The following is a 17,296-nucleotide window of genomic DNA, read 5'->3' as shown; positions in this document are numbered from 1 at the left end:
TTTCTATGCATAGCTTAAATTTCCCCAGTGGTCCGTCCCCCAAATTCCTTTATAGCAGTTTCATTATTTCAACCCAATGAGCTCCTTTTTAAATTACGACATTGAATTTTGTGATGAGCCTGGGCCGGTTGTCCTACAGGATATCCCTCATTCTGGATTTGTCAAATCTGCCCTCCCTCCACACCCCCCTATGTGTTAGTTGAAGCATTTTTGCAAGAACACTATATAGGACATGTATACCTTTTACTACATCCCATGGGGACATATACTTAGATACTTAGATTCTCTTATTAGTAAAGTTAAATTTGACTACTTAATAAAGGTGGTGGCTAATTGTGTGTGTGTGTGTGTGTGTGTGCACTTTTCCACTGAATATGTCCCCAGCCCTTTTTATTTTGAGACAGGGTCTTGCTAAGTTGTTTAGAGCCTTAATAAGTTGCTGAGGCTGGCTTTGAACTTTCAATCATCTTGCCTCAGCCTCCCTAGTTGCTGGAATTACAGGCTAAATCTTTCCATTCTGATGGTGCTTTTTCCTCTTGGTAATGGCAAAGTAGTCTGTGGTCGATGGAGGAGGGAGGAGGGAGGAGGAGGAGGGAAGAGGAAGAGGGGGGAGGAAGGAGGAGGAGGAGGGAGGAGAGACATATCTTGAGACCATAAAAATATCATGTTCCCCAACTACCTTGTATAATCCTTCATTGAATCTGTTGCTACATATTATAAATGATAATTCCCTTACAGTATCATGCCCTCTACATTTATTAGGCTGCATTCTTTCTACACTTCCATTTTGTGGTTTATTTCACCATGGAATCAAGGGATTTCAAATTTAGTGTTTAAGGTTTTCAAATTTAGTGTTATATACTCTATCATCAAAAAATTCTTGTTGATACTCAAATTGTCCTAAATTTGGCCAGTGGAAACCACATTAAGCCACCCCTTATGCATCTTTGACATATCCCCTTTAGCCTGGGTGCTTTGTTTTGATTGCCCATGTTTTGTATTTTTCCTTCTCAAGATCTGGAATCAGCTTTTAGTTTTCCTACGTGGTTTTAACATCCAGAACCTAATATTTTTACATTTTTATTTTTTTCAAGCCTGATTGTCAAATCTATGCTTCCCTTTGCACTGTTTACCTTTGATAAAGGAATGATGAAGAAAACTTTTGAACAATTATTATTTCCAAAGACAAATAACATAGTTCTGACATTTTAAAAAGTGGTAATAATATTATAGATAGCACCATAAAATGCAGTAGGCCAGTAGCTATAAGCAGATGTGGAATAAGAGTTAAGTTCTAGAAGTAATTTTTTCATACTCTGCCCACACCATCTTTACTTTTTATTTGCATTACCATAGTTAGCCAAATGATCTGGGAAATGTGTACACTAATTTTGGGTGTGCCGTGATGATTCTATTGAAAGTGGATGTACTGTGTATGTGAAACAAGTCAAAACAGCCCAGGTCAGGTATTTCCTCTTTTGAGGGCACTATCGGTTTTATCTCAAAGCTTAGTGACAGCTGACAGCAGCTTGGAGGGAGTGGAGAAGATTTGTCAGCTGTCTGTATTCCTCTGTAGTTACTGTGTTAACCTGGGGAATCACTGTACATTGATGCTGTTAAGCCATTTAATCACTTTCCTGGAGAGGTCTCTAGACCTGTTCTGGGATAGGCTTGTTATGGACTAAATTGGGTCCTCCTCGCCAAAATCATCTATTGAAGCCCTAATTCACAATATGACTGTATATGGAGATAGGGACTTTCAGGAGGTAAACGAGGTCAAGATGAGCCCCTAATCTAATAAAGAAGAGATAGATACCAGAGCTCTCCCTCTCCTACCTCTCCCCCCGCCCAGTCCTCTCTCCACATGTGCATAAAGAAAAATCCATGTGACCACACATCAAGGAGGTGACCATGCACAAGCCAGGAGAAGAGGTCTCATGAGAAACCAACCCTGACAACACCTGAACTTGGATTTCCGGCCTCCAGAATTATAAGAAAATATAGTTGGTTAAGCCACTCAATCTGCAGTACCTTGTTATGACAGCCTGAAGTGACTAAGAGAGACTCCTAGCTCTAGCATAAGGAATTTCCTCTTCCACACCCCACAGCATTTGCTCTTTTTCCTGTTAGATGACAAGGGCTGTTTTTGTACCATCTGTTCCTAGCATGGGACCCATGGCTTCTGGCACCATTCAGGGTACACAGAACTCAATATCCAGTGAATAAAATTCATTTCAATTCCTCCAAATTTGGAGAGGAGATTAAGGGGAGGAAAAAGAAAAGTAAAATAAAAAGAAATGAAAGATGTGAAGGAAAAACAGTCCATTTGTTGAGAATGGAAATAATTTCACTCTAAGTACCAAAAGCCCCAATAACTTAAGTGGAGCTGACTTTAATGATTTTTATCATTCTCCAATTTTAGAACCTCATTTGCTCCCTATTTTCTATCTGTATTACGAGGTTTGTTTAATTTTACTGATATACGTTGCTGACATTTAAAAGTTTTGCCACCGATTGTTTTGTGTGTCTCCTGTCCCCACCCAGACTGCAAATGCCTTGTAGTCGGAGAACTTGTAAATTCTACTGAATCTTCACAGCACCAGACATGGGTATTAAGTCAAGTCATATTAATTTAATGACAAATGCTGGATCATAGATAGTTTCTTCTTGATCCAAAGGAATACACCTTTATTTCATGGTACTTCAACCAAAGGCCTAGAACTCTTCAGGGATCATTTTCATAGATCCAGGGACAATTCTTTCCTCTTGGGGAACAAAATAAAACACTTGTCTTTTGTTTTGTGTTGTTACTTGAGATTGAACCCAGGAGTGCTCAACCGCTTACCCACATCCCCAACCCCCCCGTTTTGTTTTGTTTTTTGTTTGTTTTGTTTTTGAGACAGGGACTCACTAAGTTGCTTAGGGCCTCACTAAATTGCTGAGGCTGGCTTTGAACTTGTGATCCTCCTGCCTCAGCCTCCCAAGCTGCTGGGAAACACTATGTGTTTTGAAGTTATCCCCAAAAGTCATCTTAGCCACTTAGTGATTTTTCATTTTTATGACAGTGACTTTTGCCAATGCTTCTTGGTACCCACTGTCCAGAATAAGCCAGGGCAGGTTTTTAACTTTTGAAGTGACCTATTTCCACTGGTTTCCTTCCAAAGATTCTACCTGATACACAGCTGGTAGAAAAGTGTGGAAAGAACTATCTTCAGAAGATAACTTTCTAACAAGAATTGCAAAGAGATATACAATTTTAATGTCCTTCTTCTATTAGGTTATTTAGTAAACAATCAATTTAGTCCTGTTTTATGATAAATACAACGCTGCTGCTAAATGTCCTTCTGTGTACATACTATTGAACGTACTATGAAATCAACACACAAAACTTCCATAGTCTAAATGTTTATTGCCAGATCAGCAAACTTCATAGAGACACCTTTTAAAAGTACATAGAAAATGACCAGCAAAATAAACAGGAAACTCCGACCAAAGAAAAGCAAAGATGGCTGCTATCATGCACATAGTCAAAGTAATACCAAACCAAACAGGTGCAATAAAGGGTATATGGGTTACAAAATCCACATTCTTAAACTAAAGGAAACTCACTCCAAAATGCTTGGGGTGGGTGGGTGGGTGGGGTACGGTGGGAGTGGGAGTAATTTTCTCCTAATACAGAAAATGGAACTATGTAGAGGAGAAATAGAATGATAATTAGCACATCAGAGATGAATTTAAGTATTGTCTCCAAGAATATAAATCTGCCTTAGAGGCCAAAAAAAAAAAAAAATATTCAAGAACTGATCAAAAAGCTAAACACAGAAGAGAAGGAACAAATGTTAAATTCAATTTGTGCTATCCTTACAAGTGATCACCACTCCATATACACTACCATTGAAGTGTACTACATTAGTTAAGAAGAACTCAAAAGATAAGAAACCAGAACAGCCTTTATTACTTGATTTCAACCATGCCTATCTTAAAGCATAGAAAGTTCTATCGCTATACTGCAAGCACCCGGTCTTCTTTTTTCTTTCTTTCTTTTTATTATTATTTTTTTGTTTGTTACTTAATAAAATAGACATTCATTTAAATGGATCCAAGGTAGAGCAACCATTTCCCACTGACCACTAGTGCCCAATGGAGCTACTGCTAAATGTGTAGGAATAAGAGTAGGAAGAATTTCCTGTGGCATCAAAGCTTCCCCTCCGGGAGCCACTGCGGGAGCCACTGCGGGAGCCAGAGCGGGACCCACTGCGGGAGCCAGAGCGGGAGCCTGGGGCTGAGGACATGTTATAAGGGCTGGGTAAGCCCTTGGACGACACGGAGGCAGCTTCCAGAAGGCGTAACCCTGTGATATCCTCTACCATCGAGCGATTCATGGCATCCTTATAGGATATTTTTAACTTGGTTTTGGGGCAGGTCAGGATTTTGGCGTAGCTGCTGGTGTCTTGCAGCCTCTGAGCCGCTCGGCCGTCGATGAACCCCTTTCTGATGGCTTCTTCTGTGCTTATCCTTCCATGCACCTCTGGGTCAACAAGGCCACCCGTGAGGTACTGGAACTCCAGGAAGCGCTGGCCTGCCTCATAGGGGAGCCATTTTTCTTTCACTGCTTCTGCTGCCGACATCTTCTTCTTCCCCTTCACACCTTCAAAGCCAATGAAGGCCTTCTGGGCAGGCTTCAGCCGGGTGGCCATATCTTGGTCAATTAGACCCTGGGAGACGGCATCCTGAAGAGACAGCTTCTGGCCGGTGGTCGGGTGGATGATGCCCCCAGTGCAGGCCTGAGCCTCCAGAAGCCTCTGCCCGGTGATGCTGTCAACGATGCCTCGCTCTATACCTTCTGTGATGGAGATCTTCTCCAGGTTTTCCGTGTCAAAGATGGCCGCAATGGGGCTGGATTCTTCCAGGGAGTCGGAAAAAGAGCTGCTCCTGATGGTTAGATTCCTGACGCTGGAGATGGTGGAAATCTTACTCACCGATTCGTGTCGGGAGCTGCTAAAAACATCATCGTTGACACTGGTGGACATGCCGCTGCCGTTGCCGATGCCGTTTTTCAAGGAGATCATGTCGGCAAACTGGGTCAGGCTCAGGCTGCCGGATCTGTACTGATCAAAGAACTTCCTGTCGACAAGACCCTTGTCAATAGCATCCTGAATGTCATACTGACTGCCTGTCTTCCTGTCCACCAGGACCACCCTGGTGGAGCCATCTGATCCCGTGATGGTTATTTCTTCCCACTCACATTCCTGCTCACACAGTTCTTTGAAGGTTTCATAATCGATCAGGCCCTTCTTGTAGGCCTCCTGGACAGACATCTCCTTATTGGTTTCTGGGTCAACTATGACCACTCTGCGCTTCCTGAGGGTATTCTTTTGCGAGGTCTGCACCTGTTTCTTCTTTTCTTTCAGGGGCAGAAGACAGAGCCCCGTCTCTTCATCCTTAATGCATCTTTCTTTGAGTTGCAGATAGGTAAGGTTTTCTTCAGTGTTGGGATCAAAGAATCCTTTGGTGTCATCACTTGGATCTGAAAGAATCTCACTGAGCTCCTCATTAAAGTAGCCCCTCTTGTACGCCATGTCAACGGGTAAACGATGGCTCTCCTTCGGATCAATGATCCCTCCAGTGGCAATCTGGGCTTCCAGTAAGCGGATGCCATGGCCCTTTTCGATGAGTTCCTTGTTCATGGCTTGGAACAGAGAGATGATGTTTCCAGTTTCAGGGTCATTATAACCAGTGACGGCTCTTTCTGCAGACAGGAGCTTCTCTTTGAACTCTATGCCCACCAGACCTCTTTTGTAGGCTTCCTCCACAGGTAACCTCAAGTTGCTAACAGGATCCACGATAAAGCCGGTGGCAGCTTGGGCTTCCAGCAACTCCAGAGCAGTACCAGGTCGCACCAAGCCGATTTTCATGGCCTCGTAAATGCCAAGCTTCTGTTTTGTGGTCTCATTGTATATTCCTGCTATGCAGCTGGAACCCTGGAGGAAGTCCTTAATCCTCTCACCAACCTCATCATAAGAAATCTGACCTGATTCCAGTTCATTGACAGTGGATGGTCTCAATATACCAGAATCGACTAATTCGGTGACGGTCACGGGCTGTCTGATTCCCTGGAAGGACATGCTTCTCTTCTGTACCGTCAGCAAGAGCAGACCGGTGTGGGGTTCGATTCTGCACCTTTCCCTCAGTTGCATGTAACTGACCTTCTTTTTGGTAACCGGATCCACGAAATTCTTCTGACTATCTCGGGGGTCATTCAGGGACCGATACAAATCTCTGTCAATCAGCCCACGGGCCAAGGCGACATCCTTTGGCAAAAAGACACTATTCACGGGGTCGACTACACCCCCTGAAGCGATCTGGGCTTCCAGCAGACGCATCCCCGTTTCTCTGTCGATCAAATTCTTCTTGATGGCTTCTGAAACAGACACCGTCTTGCCTGAAAATGGATCATCAAAACCAGTGATGGCTTTTTCGGCCGTATAGATCTGCTGGCGGTCATCGAAATCGATCAGGTCCCGAGCGATGGCATTGTCCACGGTCAGCTTCTCATTCCGATGGGGATCAATGATGCCACCCGTGGCCGCCTGGGCCTCCAGAAGCATGACAGTAGATTCCGGGGTGATTAGCTTCTTTCTCTTGGCCTCTACCAAAGAGTATTTTTCCTTAGGAGAAGCAGACGCTCCTGCGATAGCTCCGGCACCCCGGAGGAAAGGCTGGATTTCAGAAGCGACTTCTTCCACCGACTTCTTGCCCTTCAACAGTTTGTCCAAGGTTGCTTTGTCAATCAGCTGGCACTCGTACAGCTGCATGGCCGTCACCTTCTTCCTGAGGCCGTCAAACACCAGCTTGGAGGAGTCGACGGTCCACTCATACTCGGTCTGTGTCTCCCGGTGGGACCCGTAGGGGCGCTGTCGGAGTTTGTCGATCTCTCTCTGAAGCCTGCAGCGCTCTGTCTCCAGCTGGGACTGAGTCTCCCTGGAAGAATCCTCCAGCTTCCGCCGGCACCTCTCTTCAATCCTCTTGATCTCTGCCTGGAGTCTTTCGATCTCACTCCTAAGGCTGTTCTTCTCCCTCTCGCTCTTTTCTCTTTCTGCCTCTATCTTCCGAATCGCCTCCTCCTTGCGGGAGTACTGGGTTTTCCACTGGTTCAAGTCATTCTGGATCTGCTGTTTCTCGCTCTCCAGGCGCTGCTTCACCCTGCTCTCGGCCTCTAGGGACGATTTCAGACGATTCAGCTCGTCCTCCAACCTCTGCAGCCTCGCCTTGTCTTGCTCCAGGACTTTGATTTTCACCAGAAGGCTCTCTCTTTCCTGCACCACCTGAGTGCACTGACTCTTGGATTCCTGAATCCTGTTAGATGCCTAGAATTAAAAAAAAAGAAAAGGGAGAAAAATAACATTTTGATCATATCATGGGACCATCGTCATTTCACTTCACTTCCTGTATCTTTTTTAACTTGTTTACTTATTTTTCCTTTCTATGCTTTCTCTGGATATACTCTTAACTCACAATCTTATAAATTCATGGAAAAGTTCTGTAAATATATCTTGCCACTCTGATAAATGGCTTCGTACTTACTGTTTATTTTCCTTTTTTTTTCCCATAGAAGGAACTAGAAGTTGTAGACCTTACTCTTAAAAATAATTATGGTTCAAAAACCTATGGGGAGTTTTGATCCAGGTTATCATCCCTGCTATACCTACTTCTCACCTGTTACAGCTAGGTTAACATGTTTAAGAAAGCAATAGCAACATACAGATATACACCCCCCACACACACCCAATCCCACACAAATATTGTCTGTGGAGGTCAAAGAAGTTATCTTTAAATTAGAGGTTAAAAGAAGAAAGGACAAACAGAAAGAAACACAAGGATCATGATCAAAAGAGAACGGAACATCATGCACCAATAAAAAAAAAAAAAGTGAGGCACAGAAGAGAGCAGAAAAATGCATGCAGAAAAATCATCTAAGCAAGCAAGGAAAGGTGATTTTAAAAATCGCACAGAAAAATGCTTTAATGTGGATTTGAGAAAAGTTCAAATTTAAAATGTGCATCCCAGCTCACTATCTTACTTATTTATTCATTTTATATTTTGGTTATTTATTTATTTTAATTTTTTGGTGCTAGGGATTGAACCTCATGCATGCTAAGCACAGGCTCTGCTGCTGAGCTCCACCCCAGCCAAGAGCTACTTTCTAGAAAGCAAAGGAGAACAGTCAGAGAAAGTGATCTTACATGTTATTCTTATGCTCAAGTTTTCTTTTTCTTTTTTGGTACTGGGGATTAACTCAGGGGAGCTTAATCACTGAGCCACATCCCAAGTCCTTTTGAAATATTTCATTTAGAGACAGGATTTCTCCAAGATGCTTAGGCCCTCGCTAATTTGCTGAGGCTGGCTTTGAACTTGAATCCTCCTGCCTCAGCCGCCCCAGCTGCTGGGATTACAGGCATGCGCCACCATGCCCGGCCATGCTCAAGTTCTTAAGAGCTGGGCCAAATAGGCCCCACACAGACTGACAAATTATGTAATTACAGGAGGAAAGGGGAAGGGCATTGAAATTATCTTAAAGCAGTTATCTGGACTTTTGACAGGTAGCAGTTAAGCCATCAAAAGAAAAATCAGACATTCTAGAAGCATCCACGTCAGTAGCAAGAGCACAGTTCAGGAGAGATGACCGTAGAGTGAATCATTTGAGAAACAGTGAAGCTGTGATCAAATATTTGTGAATACCTCTAAAGCCTGCTTTTGGAATTTCTCAATTTCCTGTCTCAAATTTTCCCTCTCTCTCTGTAAATCATTAATCAGCCCCTGCAGTTCCAGGGTTCGGTTGTTGCTGATCTGCAGCTGGCTCCTGAGCTCGGAGATGGTGGCGTTTTTATCGCTATCCGCCTCGCTGCGGCCCCTGCGCAGCTCATCGTATTCCAGCCTCAGGTTCCGCAGTTCTTCCTCCAGCATCAGGTGCTCCTTGGTCAGGTTCTCGGTGAGTGACTGCAGCCTCTCGATTTCTATCTTGCTTTCGTTTAGGCTTCTGCTCTTATCTTCTATGGCCTTCTGGAAATGCTCGTTCCTCACCTGAGCCTGCTTGACGTTTTCCTGCTCCTGGAGCAACTGCCGCCTCAGGGTCTCGACCTCGGAGGACAGCCTCCTCAGCTCCTCCTGGGTCCTCTGCTTCTCCCTGAGGTGGCCCTCCAACACGTCCCTCTGCTGCCGGAGGTCATCCTCGCTCCTTTTCTTGACAATGGACGCCTGCTCCAGCTGCTGGGTCAGGTTGGTGATTTTGATGACTTGCTCTTTCAAAGACCGCCTCATGCCTTCCAGCTCTTCTTCCAACTTCTTCCTCTTGGAAGAGTCTTCGGAGGCTGTCCTCTTGAGCCGATTGAGCTCCTCCTCCACTTTCTGCTTCTGCAGCTGCAGATCCTTCAGGGAGCTCTGGAACCGTGTGATATCCTGATCCTTCAGGGTCCTCTCCTGGGAGACCCTTTCGTAGTCGATTCTCAGGCGCGTCAGCTCTTGCTCCTGAACCTTCAATCTGCTTATGGTCTCCGACGCGCTACTGTTGGCCTTCTGCAGGTCATACTGGACCCTTTGCAATTTCACATTCTCGTCTTCCAGACATTTCCTTTCATTTGTTTCTTTCTCTATCAGTTGTTTCAGCCTCTCTATCTCCTTGTTTTTATCCTGGATGGTCTTGGCAGCGTCGTCCAGGGACTGCTTGTATCTCATGCTCTCCTCCGTTCGCATCTGAGTGACCTGTCTCAGCTCGATCTCCAGCTGCTGTTTCCTCTGAGACATCTCCGAGCCCGTGGCCTTTTGCTGCTGGACGTTTTCTTCAACCCTCCTGAGACTCTCAGTGGTCTGGGCTAAGGTGTTCTTTAGCCTCTTTATCTCCTCGGATAAGCTCCTGTTTTCTCTGGTGAGATTGTCTATCTGGGCCCGGTAGCCACTGGTGTCCTCTTCCTTCTGCATGGTGAGCTGGTGGATGGTGGTCTTGGTGATGTTGATCTCGGTCTCGAACTGGTTTTTCAAGCTAATGATCTCCTCATCGTAACTGTTCCTTACCTTACCCAGTTCGTTTTCATATTCCCGGCGGCGCTTGGCCTCTTCCTGAAAATCGGCTTTGAGCCTTTCGATCTCCTTATTTTTATCCTGAATGGTCTTGGCCGCCTCTTCCAGCGACTGCTTGTGCCGGGCGTTGTCCTCCGAGCGCTGCTGGATGACCTGCTTCAGTTCGATCTCCAGTTGCTGCTTCTTCTGCATGATCTCGGAGCCGCAGGCTTTCTGCTGAAGGACATTCTCTTCCGCCCTCCTCCGCTGCTCGGTGGTCTGCAGGATGCTGTCATTGAGCCTGACGATCTCATCCTTCAGATCTCGGTTCTCCCTCGAGAGTCTGTCCAGCTGGTTTCTGAGATTTTTGGAGTCATCCTCTTTCTGCATGGATATCTCCTTGATGGTGGTCTTCGTAATGTTAATCTCTGTTTCATACTTGTTCCTTAAATTACTCATCTCCTCATTATAGTGGTTTCTTACCTTTGCCAGCTCATTTTCATATTCTCTCTTCCGGGCGCCCTCCTCCTGCAGAAGAACCCTCAACCTCTCTATCTCGTACTCCTTCTCCTTGATGGCTTTCTCAGACTCTAGTTTCTGCCAACCGAGGCTCTCCTTTTCGCACTGCCTGGCTTTCTGCAGCTGGTCATAGTCGTTCTTCTGTTGGTCGAATCTGTCCTCCACCGTCTTTCTCCGGCGCTTCTCGTCTTCGATCTCGTAGGTCAGCCGGGTGATCTTCTCGTTGAGCTCTTTGATCTGGGCGTAGCACTTGTCCAGATTTTGCTTGGCCGACTTCCCATCCAGCTCGGCTTGTCTCTTCAGCTCCTCCAGGCTCACGAGCTTCGCTTTGAACTGGGAACACTCCGCCTGGTATTTCTGCAGGTTCTGATCCAGGAATTTGTTCTTGTTGCAGTTTTCCGAGTTGGCATCGCGGGCCAGTCGGAGCTCCTCTTCCAAAACTTCGATTTTGGTGTTTTTCAGCTGCGGAAGCGAAAGGAGAAAGTGAGGTTGCAAGAAAAGCACCTGGCACCACGAGACAGAAGTAGTATGTTTCCCCTCCCAGACCGATGTACATTCGTCTTGATCTTTACACACCCACCAACACACTCACAGTGATGAGGCAAAAACTACTAGACAAAAGCTCAAGAAATCTCGAGCCTCTTCCCAATTTTCCCATCAACCTCTTGCATAAAGTCAGAATGACAGGTCATCTTTGAGCCTCAGCTTCCTCATCTATAAAATAGAATCATTTCTTTCAAGATTAAAAGTGTATGATTTCATACAAGATGCTCCTTTTTATTTGTTTGTGAGGTTTTGAGTTTTGGTTTTTTTGGTACCAGGGGTTGAACCCAGAGTGCTTTACCACTGAGTGACATCCTCAGCCTATTTATTTATTTATTTATTTATTTATTTTTGTGGTGCTGGGGATTGAACCCAGGGCCCTGTGCATGTGAGGCAAGCATTGTACCAGCTGAGCTATATCCCCATCCCTTTATTTCTTATTTTGAGACCAGGGTCTTGCTAAGTTGCTAAACATCTCACAAAAGTTGCTGAAGCTGTCCTTGAATTGTGATCGTCCTGCCTCAGACTCCTGAGTTGCTGGGATTGCAGCCAGATGTTCCTTTTATTTCCCCCATAAACTCAATTCCAATATTAGAAAGGAGGAGTCAATTGAGTAATTATTCAACATGAAAGATTCAAATCCAGCTAGTCCAGGATGTACTTACCCAAAATTTTACACAAAGAAATAAAGCAAAATCCTTGACCAAAAACCTATAAATTATTGTTGTTTTTTTCCAGCAAAATTAAGTGGCTGCAATATTGCAAATATCTAAATCCATTTAGAGGAGCATAGGACTAATCCCAAACTCACAAACTGTATTACATTGAATTTTTACTGGAAATTTCAGCTTTATCAGTTTCTAAATTTACAATAATGATGTAGTAATAATACCATTCTATTCTATTTTCTTTTCTTCTGTTTTTCCTGGTACTGGGATTGAACCCAGGGTGCTGCATTACTGAGCTACGTCTCCAAACCTTTTAATTTTTGAGATAGAATCTCGATAAATTGCAGAGGCTAGTCTCAAATTTGCAATCCTCCTGCCTCAGTCTCCCAAGTAGCTGGGATTACTGGCATGCACCATTGTGCCCGGCTCTATTTTATTTTTTTGATAATCCAAGGAAATAGTCAATACCTTCAGATCTTCCAAACTCTTCAGCATCTCACTTAAGAATCTATAATAGTCTCCAGACCTTGTAAGTAGTTCTATGTACCGAGCATGAATCTCTGCAGCCTTAGAGAAAAGGAAGAAAAGAAAAAAAACATTATATATATCATTTTAAAAAGTCATATGCATTCTATGCAGGCTGATCAATTTTGCTTTCTAAGATAATGAAATCATGACATTATAATTTAAAAAGTAAATTCCTTTCTTTCATGTATGCTTGTTCCAAAATCTAGAAGAACAGCAAGACAAAGGGTCCAAAACATTTATACTCCATTCTTGTTGCTCTAGGATTTTTCCCCCCCTAAACCATCTGATGGTTGATATTCTCTAAAATCTTTGGGGAAAAGTTGTCTTTTAGAAAGTTACTCCCCCTATATATAATACCCACTTTTTAGAAGTCTCCTTCACCAAACCCAGAAATTTAAATCCAATTTCTGTAAAGACTAACATATTAAACGATACACTCAGACTCCACTGATCATTTCCTAAAATGTGTCATGTATTGATGACTCACAGTGAAGGGGGCATAACCTGCTATTAAAACGTTTTTTTAAGTGGATATCCTATAATAGGGATGACTTCAGGATGAACAGGCAAGAAACAGGGAAATGGGAGACAGAAGGAAGGGTGGACTCTCAGGGATCTGTAACCACATGTACCTCTTGCAGAATCACCCCAGACGGGGACTGAATCATGGTTCTCTTGATAGGTATGTTCAGTAGAGTTTCCAGGCCAGAGGTGTATGATGCCAGCTGGAGTTCATAATCCTACAGAAGAAAAGTTTAAGAAAACTTTTTTTTTTTTTTTTTGGCAATGCTTGTGATCAAGCCCAGGGCCTCAAGCATGCTAGGCAAGTGCTCTATTACCCAAGTACACCCCAACCCTTAGAAAACCATTCTTAATGGACTCAAAAGGAGTTGTCACTAACAGCTACAATTTCACATTTAAATCCTCAAATTATTTCTAATCACCCACCCCAAAGACTGTGTTGCGCTGTAGGGTCCAAGCAGCTAATATTATGTTATTAAATGAAGCACATCTCAAGAATAAAGACTAGCCAGTTCCAGAGACAGCACCAATGTGCAATGAATTCAAGTTAGTAGATAACAAACTCTTACGGTTTGTTCAGAAAGAGAAAACAGAGAAGTCATAATCACTATGCTCAAAAGTTTATAATCTTTAAAGCAAATATCACAGCAATAAGATCTTGACAAAACACCAACATTCCTTTTTTTAAAGATGGACATACTACCTTTATTTTATTTATTTTTATGTGGTGCTGAGGATCGAACCCAACACATCACACTTGCTAGGCAAGCCCTCTGCCACTGAGCCACAACCCCAGCCCCAAGACCAACATGCTTAATGAAACCAACATACCTTAATGGAATTTGCACAAAGTTCAGCGACCTTATGCACTTCTTCTGATTTGTCTCGTTTTCCAGATATTTCATTGTGCAAGTTCTATTCAAAGAATACAATTTTACAAATGTTAAAGCATCCAGAAGTTTTAAAATAAATGTTCTTTCACTCTTTTTCCATGGTTACTGGTTTCTTTTCTTTTCTTTTTTTTTTTTTTTTCACTTACAACTACACATACCGGCCTCTTGCTTTCAGTTACATTTAGGATCAGGAAAAAAGTTACTACATCATCATCATCATCATCATTATTTATAAGAGGTTACTTAAAGCTACTTTACTAGAACATGCAAAGAACAATATTACATTATTTCTGCATCCATAATGACACTAGTTTCTAAATACCTCAGTCACTATTCACTGGGGCATTTTTTAAAGCAAAATGGATATATAATATGAAATACATATCATTTCAAATGAAGGTACTGTGAAAACCAGAAGAAAGTACAGCCTACACCCAATTAATCTCAAAACAACTATGGAATGACAAATTGGCTTATACCTTCTGCTCGTTCAAAAACCTCATGACGGTGTTGGAGTCGCAAAATTTCATGGACTCCAAGGAATCCTGGCGGCGCTTGGCATCGTGCAGCCACTTGCAGAAACTCTGATAGTTATCACGATAATTCCTTAGTTGTTTGATTTGTTTCTCAAGGTCCCACAATCTGGGAAAAAAATAGATGAAACAAAATTATTAAGATCGCTGTTATTATTCCTAAAATAGGTACAGACTGAGCCACCTGCAATTCCACTGTGAACACGTGCCCGCACGAACATTCATAACAGCACTTCCCACGGTATCCCCAAACTGGGAACAACCCAAGTAGCCGTCAAACGACGAAAGGATAAAGAACATTGTGGAGTAGCCAAGCAATGGAATACTATTTGGCCATAAAAAGAAAGGAAAGAGAGAGAGAGGAATTAAAAAAAAATAAGAAGAATTGGTACAATGTGAATAAACCTTGGAAGCATTTGCACTATGTGAAAAAAGCCCAAGGCCATAATATTATATGATTCCATTTATACTAAGTGTCCAGAATGGGCAGATGTAGAGTGACAGAAAGCAGCTCAGTGATTGTCTAGAACTAGGGGACTGGGAGAGAAGGGAGGTGACTGCCCCTGGATACAGGTTTCTCTGGGGAGTAATGAAAATGTTCCACACTCATGTTGTAAGGCTGGGGATGTGGCTCAGTGATAGAGCACTTGCCTACCACTTGCAAGGCCCTGAGTTCCATCCCCTGCACCACCACCCCCCAAAATCAGGTTGTGGTGTTTGCACAACTCTGAATATACTAAAATCTGCTGAATCGTATTTTTAAATGAGTGAATTGTATACGGGTCATAGCTCCATGATGATTTTAAAAAGCACTTAAAATAAACAATAAGCAAGGCAATTCAGTAGACCTTTGTCAGTAGATGTTTTTAGACCCTCATCTGCAGTAAGGCATTTCCCTTTGCAAACAATTTAATTTTTGGACAAAAATACATTCAAAGCCACTCCTCCTTCGAATGGCCATCACATGAGTTGACAGGGCCTAAAAGAACTTGTCAATGACTTCTGCTATTTCTTGAGGTCCTTGGAAGGCTATTGGGATCTACTCTCTGTTTCGAGAAGAGCACCTATTAGGGCTTCATTTGTGCACAAGACCAAAGCATTATTTTTGGTAGCAAAAATAAAATGCTTCAAGTGGCATTATCCACTGGCACCACCAGCAGAGGAGAAACTGGGATGGGGTTGGCACACCTGTAGTCTATCTGTTTGTCGATTTTTTGCCAGCGATCTGACAGCTGTGTGACTTTTTCACTGAATTTGCCCAGATCCAGGTCGTAAAGCGGATACTGCTGGGAGGTCTGAGAGTGTATTTGCTGGGCTTTCTGCAGTTCCGTCTTCATGGTGGCCAACAATGACTTCTTCAAGTTCAAGTCATTTTTTATTTTCTGCAAGAGATTTTTTTAAAAGAAAAAAAAATGAGCACATACAAATTTAGCTCTTTTCCCACTAGATGCTACACCACAAATCACTAAATAAAAACAAACAACAAAAAAGTTTTGGGGGTTCGGCATGTAGCTCAGTGGGAGAGTGGGTTGGTATATATAAGACCCTGGGGTCAATTCTCACCACTGCAAAGAAAAGAGAAAGTTTACTGAAGTCTTTATTCATATGTTTTAGTGATGATCAACCCAGGGAAATACATTTACTGAATTTCTGTTTCTCAGGATTTATTCCAGTGATCTAGTTCCCTGTGCTACCCTGGTTAAAAAAAAAAAAGAAGCCAGGGTGTAAATTGGCTTGAGAACTGCTAAACATGACATACTATTCCTGAATAATTATAATGCCTATGAACATATTAAAGGTTCTGAGGAGCTCCATAGTAAAGAAATCAGTTAGACTCACAATTCCCCAAACTAATCCCACCACAAATTACTTTCTCATAGAGTTCCTGCTAATACACGCTGGGAAACAGAGTTCCGGAGGTGACAACTGGTATCAACATGTGTGGCCAGTGAAAGCCAGGAATCTTCACAATTCATGAAATGGAGGAAGTCTGAATAAAGTATGAGCTTTAGTTCATATTAATATATCAATATCGATTCATCGTCATAACAAATATTTCATACAATTTTAAGATACTAATAACAGGAGAAACTAGAGGCAGGATATATGACTGTCTATACTGTCTTGTCAATTTTTTCCATAAATCTGGAACTGTTCTAAAAGTAAAATGCACTTCAGAAAGTTAGAGGAAAACAAGCCAGATTGGTGTGGTGGTCCATGCAGGTAATCCCAGTGATTTAGGAGACTGAGGGAGGAAGACCGAAAATTTAAAGCCAGCCTCAGCAACTTAGCAAGACTTTGTCTCAAAATTAAAAACAAACAAACAAACAAAAGGTTGAGGGTATAACTCAGTGATAGAGTTCACTGGGTTCAATCCCAATATATAAAAAAAAAATCAAAACAACACTCATGAAAACTGGGTGAGGTGTATATCGGGAGCTGGGTCCCCTGTCACTTCCCATGAACTGGGCGGCTGGTATTACCTTCAGTCCACAGCGGTAGGCCTCCACTTTATCCAGGTCCAGGCAAACCGTTTCCTCTTCGGTGAGCCTGGCTTCATAGACCTTTAACATGTCTTCCGTCTGGAGAACAGCCTGCAGGAGTGCTCTCACTGCACACAAGCTGGAAAGAGCAAGAGAAGCAGAAAAAACTCCCAGTGACATCATCAAAGGGTAAGCATTGAGCTCCTGCCACCACTCATGAAGGAGAACCACGTCAGGGCCATGCAATACACTTCGCCTATTTTATAAGCCATGGAAGTGGTGATCTTTTTCTCTCTTGTAATTCTGACCACTGTTTCACATTTAATTAAGAATTCCAAATTCTGGCCCCTATACCTTAATTCTGAGATATGTGAGGAGAGTTCTAAGACTGCAGAAAAGAATTAACTCCTTAGACTAGAGGATGCCCTCCCCAAACCAGAGACCACAGAGAAGAGTTAAGGAAACTTCTAGTGATGAGAGGATCTGTAAGGCCAAAGCCCCCAGGAACCACACACACATAGCAAATGAAGTCTTCAAGATTGTCTCTGGGCAAA

General features: G+C 43.0%; 1 protein-coding gene across 3 annotated transcripts in view; it reads right to left on the bottom strand.

Annotated features, from left to right (window-relative positions):
• Positions 1-4,130: 4,130 nt before the first annotated feature.
• Dsp (desmoplakin) overlaps positions 4,131-17,296 on the bottom strand; it is a 46,738-nt gene continuing 33,572 nt past the window's right edge. Inside the window, exons 17-24 of one of the 3 annotated variants that reach the window (XM_027948174.3) lie at positions 16,743-16,881; positions 15,448-15,641; positions 14,206-14,368; positions 13,665-13,748; positions 12,944-13,051; positions 12,252-12,350; positions 10,537-11,034; positions 4,131-7,367 (exon numbers count right to left, since the gene is read on the bottom strand). In XM_027948174.3, the coding sequence (XP_027803975.2) occupies positions 4,131-7,367; positions 10,537-11,034; positions 12,252-12,350; positions 12,944-13,051; positions 13,665-13,748; positions 14,206-14,368; positions 15,448-15,641; positions 16,743-16,881 (4,522 nt within the window). Of the gene's footprint in view, positions 7,368-8,739; positions 11,035-12,251; positions 12,351-12,943; positions 13,052-13,664; positions 13,749-14,205; positions 14,369-15,447; positions 15,642-16,742; positions 16,882-17,296 lie in introns of all 3 variants that reach the window. The other 2 variants (XM_027948172.2, XM_027948173.3) reach the window with 2 other exon arrangements.

The sequence above is a fragment of the Marmota flaviventris genome, chromosome 6 (genome assembly GCF_047511675.1).
Source record: "Marmota flaviventris isolate mMarFla1 chromosome 6, mMarFla1.hap1, whole genome shotgun sequence".
In the NCBI taxonomy this organism is placed as follows: domain Eukaryota; kingdom Metazoa; phylum Chordata; class Mammalia; order Rodentia; family Sciuridae; genus Marmota; species Marmota flaviventris.
This window is presented reverse-complemented; position numbering and strand designations above follow the sequence as displayed.